Raw genomic sequence first — 18,590 nt, 5'->3', positions numbered from 1 at the left:
GAAATGGTAAAGTAACTCAAATCCAAAGTGTGTGTGAGAGTGTTTTGAGGATTTAAATCCATGTTTCCATCAGTCCATTTAATCTTGAGAGCATTTTTTCTCTTAGTTCATGCTTGTCATAGAAAGAAAGCTCTCCACCTGCAAGAACAAGAAGAAATATTTGCTTATCTGCTAGCAAGTTAATTCTGCATCCAACTACTCTCACCTTCTTATTCACATCCAATTCTGTCTCTGTGGAGGGCTCTTTGCAGAAGTCATTTACTGTTACACATTCTGGGTAATACCACTGGGACAGTCTCCTTATCAAGATGCATTAATCAAAGTAAACTGCCTCTAAGGCTTCCTGTAGGACGTGTACTTTCACTTAAATAGGCAGTGAGGCAATTTTTAAACTACCCCCAAGTTTAAAAAACAAACAAGCCTCATGATCATCATGCAGACAAGTTGGGACCAGCTTGGCATTCATAATGGCTCTTAGAATTCAATCAGATTTTCCCATTCTTGCTGCTGAACTGTCACACCTTGTGGTTAGAAACTTGGAATTTGAAATAAAGCCCTTTACATGGAAAGCCTATTGTCTTAGTAACAAATGAACACAGTGTCCCTCCTGAGCAGCAATACTCAGTGGTTCAGGGGCCACATGCAGCTCTTTCTTGTGCATAAGAGCCATACCGGTAGGTGGTACATCATTCCCCAACATGGTGTCCATCCCATGTTTCAGAAAAGTGGCCTTGTATGGGTTTGTGTCAGCACAGATCCCACACATTGGGCTCCACAGAGATCACAAAGGAGAACTATTTTCGTACTCAGAACACTGTGGGCTAAGGTAGGGTGCCTGTTAAGGTGTTGAGCTACATGATTCTCTCCATGCTGTAGCTGCAAGGATAGCTGTACAAGTAGTCAGGGTGTGTGGCTTCATATAGAATATGAGATTTGGATCAGGGTTCAGATTCAAGCACAAAACATTGTCTAGACTGGTCTATACTGCTCTGTATAGCTTACTGTAAAGGAGGACACTATTAATATTTGTACCATTTAATGTGTCATACTATGCTTCAATTCTTTCTGGTGGTTCCAGACTTCTAAAATCCTCATGCACCGGTTATTGAATGGTGCATTTTAAAATAATTGTTCAAAGAAGCAGCTGCCCATAATAAAAGAATATCATACCAAAATGTGTCAGTTTATTATTTACCACAATAAATTGTTTTCTTAGTAACTGTTGAAGCTTTCTCTCCCCCACCCCCACTTTCCTCACCTTTCTACACTTCTGCACTGCCATTTTCTTCTTGACCATACATGGTATTTCAGATATCTAGATTCGGTTCCAGCAACTAAGACACTCCTGTTAAGGTTTCATTTCCAGCAAATATTGAAGAATGCCACCACCTCAGATTACTTTTACAAGTTATCTGTTTCACCACTTGTCCTTTTTTCCTGTCGTCAAGTTGCAGCCAATTTATGGCAACCCCATAGGATTTTCAAGGCAAGAGACGTTGTTCACCATTGCCTACCCCTGCATAGTGACCCTAGTATGGCTGCCAACTTGGAAGGCTTTAAGAGGAGAGTGGACATGTTCATGGAGGATAGGGCTATCCTTGACTACTAGTCAAAATGAATACTAGTCACGATGCATACCTATTCTCTCCAGGATCAGAGGAGCATGCCTATTAGATTAGGTGCTGTGGAACACAGGCAGGATGGTGCTGCAGTCATCTTGTTTGTGGGCTTTCTGGAGGCACCTGGCTGGCCACTGTGTGAACAGACTGCTGGACTTGATGGGCCTTGGTGTAATCCAGCATGGCTTTTCTTATGTGAGTTGGCCATTTCATTTTTTTCGCCAAGGAGGGTCATTTGCACTCACAGAGCTTCGATGATTGATACTTGCTAGAGTTATTGCCAAGATGGGCAATGCTTATGGGCATTTGACTTCCCCCTTCTTGCTGCCTTCTGCTAACCGAGAAAAAACTTTTAAAACCAAGTGTGTGGGGTTTGCAAAGCCCAAACCTCAACATAAAATGCATTTCTCCACACCATACTACTCCCCCCCCCCTCTATTGCATTTCCTTGCCTTGCCATGGGGAATGTCTGGGCTCTATCATATGGCCACAACAGCCACAGTTATCAGTTGGTTTGTACTGATTTCCGGTCAGGTTGCCATTGTCAAATCATGATATATGCATGTTGGCGGTACAATGGTGAATAGGTGGCAAGCATGGATCCATCCTGAATCCAACATGTCTGGAGCATGATCAACTCACTCCACAGTAATGTACCATCAATACAGGAATGACTGGCTACAGAGTCATGAATTCCAGTCACGGAATCTAATATAAAACCTTTTCATTTACAACTATTCCCCTTTGAACAAGTCTGTCTCAGATGCATTTGGGGAGGGGGGGATGAGTGTCAATAACAACCCTGGAAATCTAACAAAGATTTCCTGTCACCAAGGAGGGGAAACCAGCAAATTCTTATCAAATTCTGGGCTTGGGTGGAAACCCGCTTTAAACTGTGGGTGTTTTATGTTCCACCCTTCCCTTTTGTGGTCTGGTCAATCAACAACAGCTCTAACACAAATAGCAGAAATTAGATAACAGGCATTCACCATAACACCACTCTTTTAAAATTACTGAAATTTCAGCAACTACAGTAAAAGTGCTTTAAAACAACAAAGTTAATCCTAGAACCACAGCCTGGATATTCGGACAAAAATATAGCATACAAGTTGAAGGCCATCCTAGTTTAATAAAATGAACACTTTAAACTAGCAGAGAATACTACCTATTGCGTAGTTACCTTTTTCAGCTAGACCATTTCTCAAATAAGGCTTGCTAAAACAATCTTTCCAACTAGGACAGGACAGCTTAACGCTTCTTTGGTAGTCAAATTACGGTACTCCTGCTCTTCTAAAACCAGGCTTTCAATTAGCCATTCACTTTGTTACCTACTGCAAAATAAGTAAATGGCTTACGGGGACTTCATGCAGCTACCACTGTATTATTTCATCAAGCCAGATCAGGGGTCCCCAACCTTTTTGAGCCTGAGGGCACATTTGGAATTCTGACATGGCAAGGTGGGCGCAGTGATTCTTCCTTAAGTGGTAGAGAAAGTCGGCATATAAAAACCAACTTTTCTTCTTCTTCCCACAGGCACCATGTTGGGGACCCCTGAGCTAGATGTAGGCTGCCATACAGGGCTGCTCTAGGAAGGCTGCACAGCTGAATTTACCCTCCCTTACAATACTCAGACATATCCCAGGTAGATATGTAGCAATGGGAGCAGGAAGGACAACCAGCACTTAATATCTGAACAAGACTATTTCAACACACTGTTTGTTAGAGCAACATGTTTAATTAATGATGAAATGAGAACACAACAAGCCATTATACAGAGAATCAAAACAGGAGAACTTGCCAAAATCAGGGCTCACATCATTAGTATGTTAAAAGTATATTTAATCTCAGATGAAAGTAAGACCTTCAGTGAATTAAAGCCTTTTCCATGGGGCCTGGAAATATTTTACAGCCCAATTCTCCTTGAATTGCCCTACTGTTACAGGATTTGAACAAGGTACCTATGGACAGCTCAGCTGAGCTTGCTTTCAGCAAATAAAATGGAGGGGGGGTAGCATGTAATCTTCTTGGTATGTGGAATTCTCTCTCAAGGTGAAGCATGAAACATGCACTTACTGAGAAGAAACAAAGATTACAACACCTTTAAAACAAAATGATGGAAAGAATTCAAAAGCCTCTGCTTTACTGGAGATGTTAAACAGATTGAAAGGGAAGTCTATTTACACCATGTGTCTTAAATATGTACACCAACTTTTAGCTGAAGTTACAGACTTCAAGAGGAATATCACATCGTGTTGCACTTCACATCTTTCCTGGACCCCTTCACTTGTTCTTGAATCACAGAATATTGTCCTCAATGAGTGTACTAAGGTTCCTTTTAATCTCTCACTATTCAACTGAATTATCATATTACAAACAAAACGGACAGTTCAAAAACCTAACTGAACTTCACTTGGTCAAAAGCCGTTCTCTCCCCTTTTAAATACTTGCTTCAAACATTGCCCTGCAACAAAAAATGTCTTTCATGTTTATGGATCCTCTTTAACACAGCTACAACTGGTCCTGATAACAAAAATAAAATCAATCTTGTCTATGTCTTTTATTCTATTTGGTTAACATGACAAATGCACACTCATCTTTCACAAGCAAGCACCACATGGCAGAAGGCAGAATTTTCCCATCCTTAACATAGTAGATGCTGAAATGTATCGACAAATCCTTTCGGGGATCTACTGGTCTATCACTTCTGGAGAGAGTTCAAAACAAACTGGTGGAAACAAGGGGTGGGGGGTCCCCACTGGATTTTTCCCCCAATAGGTAGATGAGTGTTATACCACTCAAACTGAGAGCCCATTCGCACAGCCCCCTTTATTGGCTTAACAGATCAATGACGGATGAAGGGAGATTTCCGAAATGATGTCTAAGGATCAAACCATGGCCAGCCGACATAATAAAGGCTCTTGGCACATGCAGGCCATATCACATTTCCTACAGCACATGTGTTCTGTTGCACGTACACCAGGTTCTGCAGTGGGAAGATGTGGGTTTGTAAACATGCAGAGGCAATGGATTAATCAACTAAAAATCTTCATTCAGTTGACAGCCTTAATAATTAGAAGAAGAAGAAGAAGAGTTGGTTTTTATACGCCGACTTTCTCTCCCACTTAAGGAAAAATCAAACTGGCTTACAATCACCTTCCCTTCCCCACAACGGACACCCTGTAAGGTAGGTGGGGCTGAGAGAGTGTGACTAGCCCAAGGTCACCCGTTCACCAGATTAGCCTCCGTCGCTCATGTGGAGGAGTGGGGAATCAAACCCAGTTTTCCAGATCTGAGTTCACCACTCCAAACCACTGCTCTTAACCACTACCCCACGCTGGATGAAAGATCCTTCCCTTTCAATAGTCAGCAAAAATGAGTTCTGAATTTGTAACTTGTTAAGCATGCCTAGTTATATGTAAGCCCGGAAGGATTTTAAAACCCAAATTTTGGTATCTTTTACTAGGGTTGTTAGTACAGTGAAGGAGATTTGGTCAAAAGCTTTTGCCAGCGATTGCAGATAACAGGTGGGGCACCAGTCTTGCAATACCTTCACTCACATCATCTCCATCTGCTTCCCTCTCTGGGTAATCCAAAGGTTATACAGCTGCTCAGATATCAAATATAAATGAAAGCAAACCAATATAGCCCATCAGACTTGAGCTACAGCCCCCACCCCTCCAATGGATTCAACGTGTGACCCGCAAGTCCTCCTTTCTCATCCTCAGGTTAAATGGCAAAAATAATGGACCTCACAAGGTTGTTGTGAAAGCACACGCAACAAAATTTTATAAAAGCTCGGCCACTTATAAGCGCTAACAGCCGCAGTAGTAAAGAACGAGGCCTTGTTTCTCTTAATTTTTCACTGTATGTGTGTAAAGTGCCTTCAAGTCACAGCAGACTTATGGCGACCCCTTTTGGGGTTTTCATGGCAAGAGACTGACAGAGGTGGTTTGCCAGTGCCTTCCTCTGCACAGCAACCCTGGTATTCCGTGGTGGTCTCCCATCCAAATACTAACCAGGGCTGACCCTGCTTAGCTTCTGAGATCTGACGAGATCAGGCTAGCCTGGGCCATCCAGGTCAGGGCAATTTCACTAGAGGAAGGTTTTAACTGGCCATCCTGCTTATTAGCCCAGTTGCTACATAAAGATACGAGGATGATGTCTCAGAGTTTGTAAAGCAGAGATTCCAAAGAATCAATAATGACAGAGAGCTACCATAACAATGACAATGTCACAACCAGCTGCAGCGTCATGTTCAGAAACAGCTCAGTGATGACAAACAAAATAGTAATGTGTGTGTGGAGAGTATGCCACAGAATTAACATTAGCGAGTTACTAATGTTTAATCATTCATCACCTTAGTACGCTTGTGGAGAAACTGGGCAGAGAGGTTTAGAAACCCAGCCGACGTGGCATTAAGAAAATAGGCAGAGACGGGGGAAAGGATGCATTGCTAGCCTCCTACAAAGACAAGATCTTAACTTCCTCAGGTGATTTATGAATTTAAAAAAGGGTTACACACTGCAACCCCAAGAATGCAGTCACTTCTGAAGTTTAGTATGTCAAGTACAGCTCAAGGAGGGAATAAGTGAGGTATTAAAACTTATCCTTTTCCTTTATACTAAAGAGTTAAGTGAATAATGGCTTAACGTAACCTTACTTTAACATTATTACATAACATGAGCATTAGAAACAAACTAATTGATGTTATACATCCAGCCTTGCATAACACAGGTACCTAACCTGCTACCTAATCCTAATATGTTTAGTCAGAAAGCAAGTCTTTTAGACTTACTCCTAGGCAAGTATGCATAAGACTGCACACCTTAGTGTTGAACTAAAAAGTCACTGCCTGTTGAAATATCCCATTTTAAAGTAGGGAATGGGAGTTCATCCTTGGCTAATTCAAAAATGGCATACAGATGAGATCTATGATGCTACAGGAGACTGGACAGCTGGCATTTTTAGCAACCTGACCCAACTCCTGGCATTTTATTAGGCTTCTCCAAGTCCCTGTCAAGGGCAAAGAAATAGACTTATTCAGTCAGATAGCGGCAATAATGAACTACAATTGAAGAAAGATGCTGATGAATCAGAAAAGCCTGAAGGGCAAATTAGACATGATGGTGTCCTTGTGGCTACACTTTTGTTCTCCCATGCATTTTCAAGTGCCAAAACAGCCACAGAGGGGTGGAGGGTGTCAACACCTGATAAAGTGCCTGTCTCAGCCCACCACAGGCCCGATCAAGATCAGGCTCTTGCAGCATTTAAAAAATCATTTTAAAATGGTGGTGCCAGCCTAGTGGCGGCCATGAGGATGCATCTAGTTTGGCCCTAAGGGAACTACTGAGAGGACGTTAGGGGATAAAATGGTAAATCATCCTGGATACTGTGCTGAAGCTGCTAATCTTAGAAAAATGAGCACCACAGGGGGTCCCTTTTGGCAGGTTTCAAAAAAGAAAGAACATAATTGTTCAGTATATCCACCAGTTAAATTTTCGTACTAGGGAACAAATCTTGAAGTAGTTCAACAACAAAACAATCTGTTGATTTGCCTTCCCTTAAAGTAACAGTCTAGTCTTTTCCACAAAATGTTTCATGGGTCCCATTTTTTTTTTTACTGTATATTGTCTCCCTTTCTTGTCTCTCTCCTCCATTTCGTTCTCTCCAGTTGTTCTTCTCTTTTGGAGTTTATTTAGATGTGATGCTGGTGGAAAAGATCAACTTACCTGTGCGACAGTGCACGTACACACAGCATCTCCTTTAAATTGGGCCCTCAGCTGCTGCACATGCAATGTTAGCACACCAGAGATCCATAGCCTGGCATACTTACAATGTACACATAGAATGAGGAGCATCCTAGCTGCAACAAGGCACTAGGAGCAAATAAGCAGTATCACACTGGTAAGCTTTTCTTAGCTATTCACGTCATATTAAACTGGATTATGCTTTCACCTCATTTCCCACCCTATCTCTCCCTTTCTCCTATAATAAAGGGTGGTGGTATCATGGTCCACCTTAAATCAGTTCTCAAAGCAGCTCTGGATCCTGACCCAACAGTTCAAGATCAATGGGGAGGGGCCGTGGCTCAGTGGCAGAGCATCTGCTTGGCATGCAGAAGGTCCCAGGTGCAATCCCCAGCATCTCTAGTTAAAGGGACTAGGCGAGTAGGGGATGTGAAAGACCTCCGCCTGAGACCCTGGAGAGCTGCTGCCAGTCTGAATGGACAACACTGACTTTGATGGACCAAGGGGCTGATTCAGTATAAGGCAGCTTCATGTGTTCATGACATCTAAAAGGTAAAGGTCCCCTGTGCAAGCACCGGGTCATTCCTGACCCATGGGGTGACATCACATCCTGACGTTTCCAAGGCCGACTTTGTTTGCGGGGTGGTTTGCCAGTGCCTTCCCCAGTCATCTTCCCTTTACCCCCAGCAAGCTGGGTACTCATTTCACCGACCTCGGAAGGATGGAAGTCTGAGTCAACCTTGAGCCGGCTACCTGAAACCGACCTCCGTTGAGATCGAACTCAGGTCGTGAGCAGACCTTTTTGGCTGCAGTACTGCAGCTTAACACTCTGTGCCACAGGGCTCCTTCATGACATCTAAGGAGACATCTATTAGAGACAGGTGATTCCAATCTACACTTGCTGTTTACAAGCAGAGAAGCAGCTTTGTTGATAAAACCCAAATGAGTTTGTCCGAAGTAACGAGGTACACCCTGCAGATGGGGTGTATGAGAAAAGGGGGGCAAAAGAACACACACAAAAAACCCCTCTAGTAATGGAAAGGAAAGACAGTAATAGAAGCATATGAGAGCAGGTTCAACCAGTAGCCCAATTCCCCTGTAATAGGAGGGGCTGGTCAGCCCTGCCCCCCCCCCTCAAGGATCCTCCTATCAGAGTAGAAAAGGGCCAGAGTCCAGTAGCACCTTAAAGACTAACAAAAATATTTTCTGGTAGGGTATGAGGTTTCGTATCTGAAGAAGTGAGCTGTGGTTCACGAAAGCTCCTACCCTACCAGAAAATATTTTTGTTAGTCTTTAAGGTGCTACTGGACTCTGGCCCTTTTCTACTACTGCAGACAGACTAACACGGCGACCCACTGTGAATTACCTCCTATCAAAGGTGACCTGCGATAACGAGACGCTTTCACACAGCCCAAATAATGCACTTTCAATCCACTGTGAATAATCCACTTTCAGTGCACCTTTTGCAAGAGGCTCTTGCCAGCCTCACACAGTAAACTCCACCTCCAAAGTGCACTGAAAGTGCATTATTTGGGCCGTGCGGAAGTGCCGGTCTGGCGCGCCGCCTCCCCTCGGGAAGGCGCAACGCAAGATGGGGTGGGGGGAAGGAGGGGTCGAACACTTCCCCACACAACCGACACGCAGAGACCCTCCCCACGCCCCCCTCCCATCGGGGACAGGCGCGAGAAGGCAGGAAGCGGCGCTCCTCTCAAGGCGAGGGTCGCGCGCGCGCGTCCCCAGCAGAAGGGCCCCCAACGCACGCGCGCGCACGCACGCACGCGCTTCAGCGCCCGGCCCGCCACTCACTCTCGCCCACGACCGCCTTCAGGCCAGCCGGCGCCATGGCCCCCCGCGAGAGAGCCCCACGCCTGGCTCTCGCTTCCCCACAGGCCTCCGCTTCCGCGTCCGAAGACGGGCGGAGCGTCACGCGGCGGCCTTTGGGACTCCCCCCCTTCCGAGCCCGCCCTCAGGGACACGCCCCTTGTGAGAAAGAAAGGCCCGCTCCACGCCTGAGGCGGCCTTGTACTGAAGCAGGCCCTTGAGTCCCTCAGTAGGGTTGCCAACCTCCAGGTACTAATACAAGTAACCACACTATAACCAACACATAGTATGTACAAAATATACAATAAGGGAGCAAAAAATCTTTCAAAGGTCTCAGCAGAGTACCTTTGAAAAAAAAATTTGTTCCCTTATTGTATATTTTGTACATACTATGTGTTGGTTATAGTGCGGTTACTTGTATTTGTACATTGTATGTTTATAGGAACCTCCGTAGCTTATGTAAAAATTGCACCTTGTTTGTAAATGTTTTTCGCTCCTCTACTGTTTTCCTAACCTTTGGTATTAGTATTAGTATAGAGGTGCCTGTTTCTCCCCCAACCTCCAGGTACTAGCTGGAGGTCTCCCGCTATTACAACTGATCTCCAGCCGATAGGGATCAGTTCCCCTGGAGAAAACGGCCGCTTTGGCCATTGGGCTTTATGGCACTGAAGTCCCTACCTGCCCCAAACCCCACCCTCCTCAGGCTCCGCCCCCAAAACCTCCTGCCGGTGGCGAAGAGGGACCTGACAACCCCACTAAGTCAGTCCGTCAAAGTTTGTCCAAAGTAACAAGGTACACTCTGCAGATGGGGTGTATGAGGGGGAAAAGGGCAAAAGGACACAAAACACCTCTAAGGAGGAAAGGAAAGACAGCAACAGGAGCTTATCAAAGCAGGTTCAACCAGGAGCTCAGTTCCCCTGTAATAGGGTCAGCCCTGGCCCCCCCTTCAAGGATCCTCCTATCTGAGAAGGTGACTTTGGTCCATCAAAGTCAGATTGGCAGCGGCTCTCCAGGGTCTCAGGCGGAGGTCTTGCACATCACCTACCTGCCTGGATCCTTTAACTGGAGATGCCGGGGACTGAAGCTGGGACCTTCTGCATGCCAAGCAGATGCTCTACAAACTGAGCCACAGCCACAGGTTTGGGACACAGGAAGGGACTTCTCTCTCCCTAGAGCTTGATAATCTTGCCCTACTCGTGGGGGAGGAAGGGATGGCCTATTGATTCTCCAATCTCCACCCTCTCTGCCTGTGAAATTCTTCACAGGCCCCCAATGCATACAACACAACACCTGCTCCCACCCCATGTCTGAGCCCAGGCGAAACTGGATCAGCCCTCAACTCACTTCGGGCCCTGTGCGCTAAGTTTCGTGGGTCTGGCTTCTTTGCAGCGAAGCCTTAACGTCCACGGGCCTTGCTTGGAGCACGCTGGACTCCTTCACGTAGCAGTGTGCATGTTTGCCGACTTAAACATTGGACAAGTGAAAAGAAAAAGAACGTGTCAGAGAGTCGGGTCCAACCAGAGAGTGTTTGCACAAATCTATCACGTGCGATAGAGTTAAGAGTCTCCGCTTCCCCTTGACGCTTTGATCACGGTAACTAATATGAAGGTCAGTGCCGGACCAGTAGCATGCCTAGGCTGTTTGTAAAGTTTGAAATAACTTGAAGGATCACCCACAAGACTGGGCTTGGGCCGCAACTCGTTCATTCTTCTGGAGCTGGGTTCTTTAGGGTGGCTCTGGTTTTGTTCCTCAACTATTTTCCCAAGGCTACCTTATAGCTGAGTAAAGAAAAGAAAGGTAGGGTTAGTTTATTTATGCATGGCTTTTTCACCCACAAGGTGCTCAAAGTGGAATATGATTAAGATGCTTCAAAATCATGACAGCAACCTCGGAGTAAAAAAAAACAACACAAAACCCCACAAGGGACAATTATCTGGTAACAGTTTTGCATGTGTACCAATCACTGTAAATTGGTTAGTTAACTTGTGGAACTTTCTGCCCCAGGATGTGGTGATGGCTGCAAACTTGGAAGGATTTTAGAGGGGCGTGGACATGTTCATGGAGGAGAGGGCTCTTCATGGCTACTAGTAAAAATGGATGCTAGTCATGATGCATACCTATTCTTTCCAGGATCAAAGGAACATGCCTATTAAGTGCTTTGGAACACAGGCAGAATACTGCTGCAGTCGTTTGTGGGCTTCCTAGAGGCACTGGTTGGCCACTGTTGAACAGACTGCTGGACTTGATGGACCTTGGTCTTGATCCAGCATGGCTTTTCTTATGTTTATTTCAGAGTAGTGGCAGAGTAACTCCAGGCCTTCCCGAATGACACATCTGCCCTAGTTCCTTTCAATCAGAACAAACTATGAGACAAATATGGCATTGGTAGCTTTAGCTGATTTATGTTTGAATGTAGACTTAGAGCCTCAGTGAGAAAGGCAGGCTATAAATGAAGTAAATAAATTCCTACTGCTGACACCACAAACTCTCAGCAGGAGGGCCTAATCCACTGTATCAAAGGCTTTTGATAGCTCCAGTAGCAACAAGGAAGCACAACCTTTGAATGTAGACAAAGGTTGTGCTTCCTTGTTGCTACTGGAGCTACCAAAAGTCTTTGATACACTGGATTAGGCCCTCCTGCTGAGAGTTTGTGGTGTCAGCAGTAGGTATTTATTTACTTCATTTATAGCCTGCCTTTCTCACTGAGGCTCTAAGTGGATTACAAAATATAGAAAACAATTCAGACAGAGCACAAGACATCCTGTAACAATGCAATATGACTAGGATTAAGTAAAGTAAGGAACAATGCAAACAGAAAACTGTCTAAGGCAAAATACTACAAGAAATGCCAAGAGTGTTTTACAGTGGTACAAAACAGCAGTGAAAGTAAGTAAAATACAACACATATTGCAATAGAATGCAATCCTATTCCCTTATAAAAGCTCATTTTTTGCAACTGCATTTACTTACTTCTCCAGTAATAATGGTGAGTCCAATATTACCTGTAGGCTCTTCACTGAGTCAGTGAGTGTCAGCTAGATCCACAAAAAATGGAATAATGGAAGTGGTGGAGCCTTCCTGACCACCCCAGGCAGGTTGTTCCACAGGTAGTCGCCACCACAGAGAACGCACGTGCCAGTCTTATCTGTTTGCGAGGTGGCACCCTCAGATGGTGTTGCTTAGATGACCAAATCTGTCATGGCGGCACATGATGGGAGAGGCGGTCCTACAGGAATGTGGGACCCAAGGCCATTAAGGGCTTTGTAGGTGATAATGAGTGTCTTGAACTTGGTAAGTGACCGGTAACCAATGGAGTGACTACAAAATGGTTGTTACATGCAAGTTTTCGACTCCGCGGACCGAGTTACATGCTTCCTGGACGCCAACGACGTTGAGGACACCGGCAAAAAGCGCTCGCTGTTCCTCAGCATGTCTGGGCCACGGACCTTCCAGCTCGCTCAGTCCCTGCTGGCCCCCACCAAGGTGATCGAGGCGCCCTTCGCCAAGATGGTTGTGCTGGGCAACCATTTCACACCCAAGCCTATGTGCCTCGCTCGCCGCCTGCCGTTCCACCTCCGGGACCAGGAGCCAGGCGAATCCGCCGCCAACTACCTCGCCGCCCTGCATCAGACGGCCCGTTTCTGCGAGTTCCCAGACCTCAACGGTTCCCTGCTCGACAGGTTCGTCTTTGGCCTCTGGAACGAGAAGGTGTGCCGCCGCCTAATCGCAAAAAAGGACATCACCCTCACTACGGCTGTTGAGGAGGCCGCCGCCGCTGAGGCCTCTTCCAGACCTGACTGGGGGGGCAACCGGGGCGCACCTCCTCCACCTCCTCCCGTTCACTACGAGAGCTCCAGTAATGAGGACAGCGAGGCTGAGACCCACAAAATGTCTGCCAGGGCGCAACGGTCGCAGGGCCCCGTGGCTTGCCCATGCGCCAGCTACGACGACTTGCACGACCGCCGCACGTGCCGCTTCCACGACGCCAACTGCAGGGCTTGCGGCCAGGTTGGCCACATCGCGAAGGTCTGCCGCTCTGCGAAGAAGGGCCGGCTGACGGGGCCGGCCAAGAAAGATGGCGCCGCCCAACCCGTCCACATGCTGTCCGATGACGAGCGCCCCGCTCACTGCCGCTGCCGCCGCGACTCCCAGCTACACAGCATTCACCTCCACAAGATTCACGGTGTAGAGAAAGTCTCCATCTCCGTCCGGATCGAGGGCGTCCCCTGCGAGATGGAGGTTGACTCGGGCTTGGCCCTCTCCCTCATCTCTATGAACACATTCCACAAACTGGGGCGCCACGCCACCCTGCCCAAGCTGCAGCCGACCGGCATCCTCATATCCGACTACCAGCGTCGTCGGGTGCCGTTCTGGGGTGTCGCTTATGTGAATGTCCAGTTCCAGCAACGTTCCAGCCGCCTCCGCCTCGTTGTGGTTGACGGGCCCCAGGCCAGCCTCCTGGGGCTTGAGTGGCTCCCGGCCCTGGGGATCCACCTCGCCGGCATCCACCGCATCAGCCAGCCCGCCCTCGACTCCATCTGGACTGAGTTTGAGGATGTCTGGAAGGGTCCGCTGGGCTGCTACAAGGGGCCTCCGGTTTGCCTGCATGTCGACCCCACCGCCACCCCCATCCGCCTCAAGCCACGCCGGGTCCCCTTCACACTCAAGGACCGCATCGACGCCGAGCTCGACGGGCTCATCGCGCAGGGCGTCCTCGTGTCTGTGCCCAACAATCCACGGGAGGCTCCGATCGTGACGCCCTTGAAGGCCAACGGGGAGGTCCGCATCTGCGCGGACTACAAATGCACCCTAAACAAGGCCCTGCAGCCTCATGCCTACCCGGTGCCTGTAGTCAGCCACCTCCTGGCCTCCCTTGTGGGGGGCCAGGTCTTTGCCAAGCTGGATCTTGCCCAGGCATACCAGCAGCTACCGGTGGACCCGGAGTCGGCCGCGGCCCAGACCATAGTTACGCACGGGGTTCTTTCTGGGTGACTCGGCTGCAGTTCAGGGTCAGCACCGCCCCGGGCATCTTCCAGAACTTGATAGAGGACCTCCTCAAGGGCCAGCCGGGCGTCGTCCCCTACTTTGATGCCGTCCTCATCGCCACCGGCTCCAAGGGTGAGCTCCTGGAGTGCGTCCGCCGGGTGCTCTGCTGTTTCCGGGACGCCGGCCTCATGGTGAAGCGGGAGAAGTGCCAGCTGGGCCTGCCGCAGGTGGAGTTCCTGGGCTACTTGATCGACGTGGCGGCATCCACCTTAAGCCTGACAAGATCAGGGCCATCCACTGTGCCCCTCCACCCCAGTGCAAGCAGGAGCTCCAGTCGTTCCTGGGACTTTTAAACTTCTACCACCCCTTCTTGCCCAACAAGGCTCTTGGACAAGTCCGCCCCATGGTCCTGGGGCAAGCCGCAGCAGCAAGTGTTCGAGGCCGCCAAGGGTTTTCTGTCGTCCTCCAGCCTACTCGTCCACTTCGACGAGCGTCTGCCGGTTGTGCTGACGTGCGATACCTCGCCCTACGGCATCGGCGCGGTCCTCAACCACCTGTTGCCAGACAGTTGGGAGGCCCCGATCGCCTTTACTCCCAGACTCTCTCTTCGGCGGAGCGCAACTACACACAGATTGACTGGGAGGCTCTGGCCATCGTGGCCGGTGTCAAGAAATTCCACGACCATCTGACGGCCGTTCCTTCACCATCATCACAGACCGCAGATCCTGTCCCCCTGCATGCTCCGGTGGTCAATCTTAATGCCTACGAGTTCAGGCTGCTGCATCGCCCCGGTTCAAGCATCACAAACGCGGACGCCCTCAGCCGCCTGCCGCTCGAGGACATCGATCCCGACCCGTCCCCAGCCTACGAAGTCATGCTGCTGGAGACCCTGCAGAGCCGCCACTGCAAGCCTTGGACATTGCAGCCATTGCAGTGGTATCACTAAGGACCGCACCATCGCCCGGGTTCTCAACTGGGTGGGGAAGGGGTGGCCGGCTGTTCAAGCCACTCGCTACGCACCAGCACGAGCTCTTGCTCAACAAGGGGTGCTTGCTCTGGGGGAACCGCGTTGTAGTTCCGGCAAAACTGCGCACGAAGGTCCTGGGGGCTCTACACGCTTGCCATCCGGGAATCATGCGCATGAAGGCCCTGGCGAGGAGCTACGTATGGTGGCCGGGCATCGACGCTGCTGTCGAGGAGTGGGTGAGCCGTTGCTGACCCTGCCAGGAGTCGCGACCGGAGATGCCGTGAGCCCCGACCCAACACTGGGAGTCCACACACACACCCTGGTCCCGCATCCACATAGACTTCGCGGGGCCTTTCCAGGGTAAGACATTCCTGCTTATCGTGGACTCCTACTCCAAGTGGCTGGAGGTGGCCGATGTCGGATCCATGACCTCGCGTGTTGTCATCCGGGAGCTGCGCAAGGTTTTCGCCACTCACGGCTTGCCAGACACCGTGGTCTCTGACAACGGGGCCCAATTCACCTCTGCCGAGTTCAAGGAGTTCCTGGACAAAAACTTAATCTGCCAAACGACCTCAGCTCTGTTCCACCCCGTCACCAACGGTCAGGCGGAGCGAATGGTCCGGACGACCAAGGAGGCGTTACACCACATCGATCGCCACGATTGGGACAGGGGGCTAGCGGGGTTCCTCCTAGCCCAGCACACCACACCCAACGCCGCGACCGGGAAGTGTCCAGCGGAACTCCTCATGGGCCGCCGGCCGAAAACGCTGCTCAACTGGCTGCACCCCGATCTGGCGCCTGAGTGCCCCCGCCACAAGACCCCATTGGCTGCCCCGAGTCGTGAAGCTGGACGTTCTGGTCTACTCCCACAACTACAAGGCAGGACCTACCTGGATTCCAGCCACCGTTCAGGAATCAATGGGGCCGCTGTCTTACCGGATCACCACCCCGGAGGGGCAAGTACTGCGCCGGCACATTGACCAGCTCTGCCGCCCCCCCGTGGACCTGCCCATCGTTCCGGGCCCAGCGACACCACCCGCCGTTCCTGTCCCAGCGACTCTGACGCATTCTGGTGCCACTGCACAGGAACCAGCAGCAATGCTGGACTACGAGCGGCCAGAGGACCGACGGTGCCCCAGCGACACGGCCGCCACGGACGACCCAACGGAGGACGCCCCTGCCGCCACAGATGCGTCCCCCGCACCGGCGTCCCAGTCGGCAACCCCCATTCCCATGCCACGCCGTTCCCAGCGCACCCGAGCACCACCAAGCCACCTGAAGGACTTTGTGTGTTCCTGCATTGTCCGGACTTAGGAGGGAGGGGTGTTATGTATGTATATAGTTAGGCGATATGCAGGGGGACACTTAGGAGCTTGAGTCCTGGACGAAGGATCCTAAGCCCTGAATGCGCTATTGGCCCTAAGCCGGCACGTGCCATCAGGGGGGAGTGGCTGTGGGCGGCCAAGGGAGCATATAAGCAGGGCCGTTTGCACCAAGTTCTCCAGTTCTGTTCTGTACTTCAATAAACGCGTTGTGTTGGAACTCCGTCTCGACCTCGTGTGTCCTCCCCACGTGGACCTAACAAGTTCCACCACCATGGTGCAAGATATTAAGCCCCAGTTGCATGGGCCTGAGTGATGTATTCCTGTCCCATGCAGCTTAGCATCTGGAGTGTGTGTGTATAGTTCTGGGTTTCTGTGGTGCTGAGGGGGCTGTGAGGGGAGATGGCTGCCAAGGGGCTGCTGTGGTGGAACAGCTCCCTTAGTCAGCATCATGTGCTGCTTTGGGGTGTCCCCAGGGGCAGGGCAGGTGCTAGGGGTTGTTTGTTTCCCTTATTTACATGGGTGCTGGTGGGATACACCATGATTTTTGGTGGCATAGCATTTCAGAGACGTTGTGGGAGGATTCACTACTGGAATGGCTTAGGAAGCTGACTATCTCCTACCCTGCCACAGCCTCTCTTCTTTCTGTGTCAGTGTAGCGGGTGTACTAACATGTCTTTGCTATTTGGCGTATCTGAGGTGATGCAGAGTCTTTTAAACTTGTCCCCAAGAGTCTCTCTGTCAGTTCCAAAGCAACACATTATCCTCCAAACCACAAGACTATACTGAGATTATTGTTCTCTTCTTGTAACCATCACTGCAGATTATTAGTCCTTTGACTAAAGAGGAGCCAGAAGTTTATTTATTCCAGGTGTCAAGTGAAAACCTTGTATCTCAGCCAAAGAGCACTCATGTTACCAATTAAGATTTTTAAAATTTAAAATCCATCCAATCACTCTTGGTATTATTAAACATAAAAGAATCACGATGATACAAAAATACTTGCCCAACTCAATGAATTCAGAACCAGAAAAATGTCCGTATCATCCTTTATCCTACTGTCTTAAATTTAAAAGATAAAATACAATTTCTGAGATTCTCACCAAAGTGCTTTCAGAAAAATTAGACAGTTTTGTAGTTCCCATCTGAGATGTTTTGGGTGTGGCTACCCTACATAGGCTCATTTATGTGAAGCTCACATTAATCTATCAAAACCATTGAATTTGTTCCCTCTGAAGGCATGATTATAAACGCCTCTGAGCTTAGAATGAATTTCCCATAGAAATAATTGTGGCAAACCTGTGATCTGTTCATTCTTCATACTGTAAGATTTAATTCTGGGCATAAAACCATTAATTCATACATTAGCTTTCTCAAGGATGCAACCTTGAGTATATTGCTGCAACAAAGCAAATAGATTTTTTTTTGCAAAAATTGTCAGGCTTGCTTTGTGACAGAAGTAGGCTGATGTAACGCCTGTTTCCTCGGCACTTTTGGCTTGGGGATTGGGACACCTCCCCCCCTTTTTTTACAAAATGCAGCTGCTGCTGCTGGGATTTCTAGAGGATGGTAGGTAGGGTTGCCAGGTCCCTCTTTGCTATCGGCAGGAGGTTTTGGGGGCGGAGCCTGAGGAGGGCAGGGTTTGGGGAGGGGAGGAACTTCAGTGCCATAGAGTCCAATCGCCAAAGCAGCCATTTTCTCCAGGTGAACTGATCTCTATCGGCTGGAGATCAGTTGTAATAGCAGGAGATCTTCTGCTATTACCTGGAGGTTGGCAACCTAAAGTTAGGTCTCTTAATTATTATTCAATGAGAAGTGGACGGCCATTTTAAATAAATGTTCCTATGACCTCATGATGTTGATCATAGAAAGATCCCTGAGGGAAGCGGAAGCAGCTCATGAGGAAGCTGGAAAATTTAAGAATGACATTAAGTCCTCAGTTCCAGATGAGACGTTTGAGGCACAATTGAAACAACTTGAGAATGACCTACTTAAGTATGGGGCAGACATAGAAGCCTATAAGGCACGCAAGTTTCAGAGAGAAAAGGATGATTACGCCCGGGATCGGGTTTATTTTTGGCTCAATAAAGATGGACATCTTTTAAGAACAGGAGAGGGGCAGATAGAA

The 18,590-nt window shown here is 48.7% G+C and overlaps 1 protein-coding gene across 1 annotated transcript in view; it reads right to left on the bottom strand.

The window, feature by feature from the left end:
* STXBP2 (syntaxin binding protein 2) overlaps nt 1–9,214 on the bottom strand; it is a 49,228-nt gene extending 40,014 nt beyond the window's left edge. The window contains exon 1 of the mRNA XM_056851414.1: nt 9,173–9,214. Within this exon, the coding sequence (XP_056707392.1) occupies nt 9,173–9,209 (37 nt within the window). The 5' untranslated portion in view covers nt 9,210–9,214. The remainder of the gene's footprint in view (nt 1–9,172) is intronic.
* Nucleotides 9,215–18,590: the final 9,376 nt, after the last annotated feature.

The sequence above is a fragment of the Euleptes europaea genome, chromosome 1 (assembly GCF_029931775.1).
Source record: "Euleptes europaea isolate rEulEur1 chromosome 1, rEulEur1.hap1, whole genome shotgun sequence".
NCBI lineage: Eukaryota > Metazoa > Chordata > Lepidosauria > Squamata > Sphaerodactylidae > Euleptes > Euleptes europaea.
This window is presented reverse-complemented; position numbering and strand designations above follow the sequence as displayed.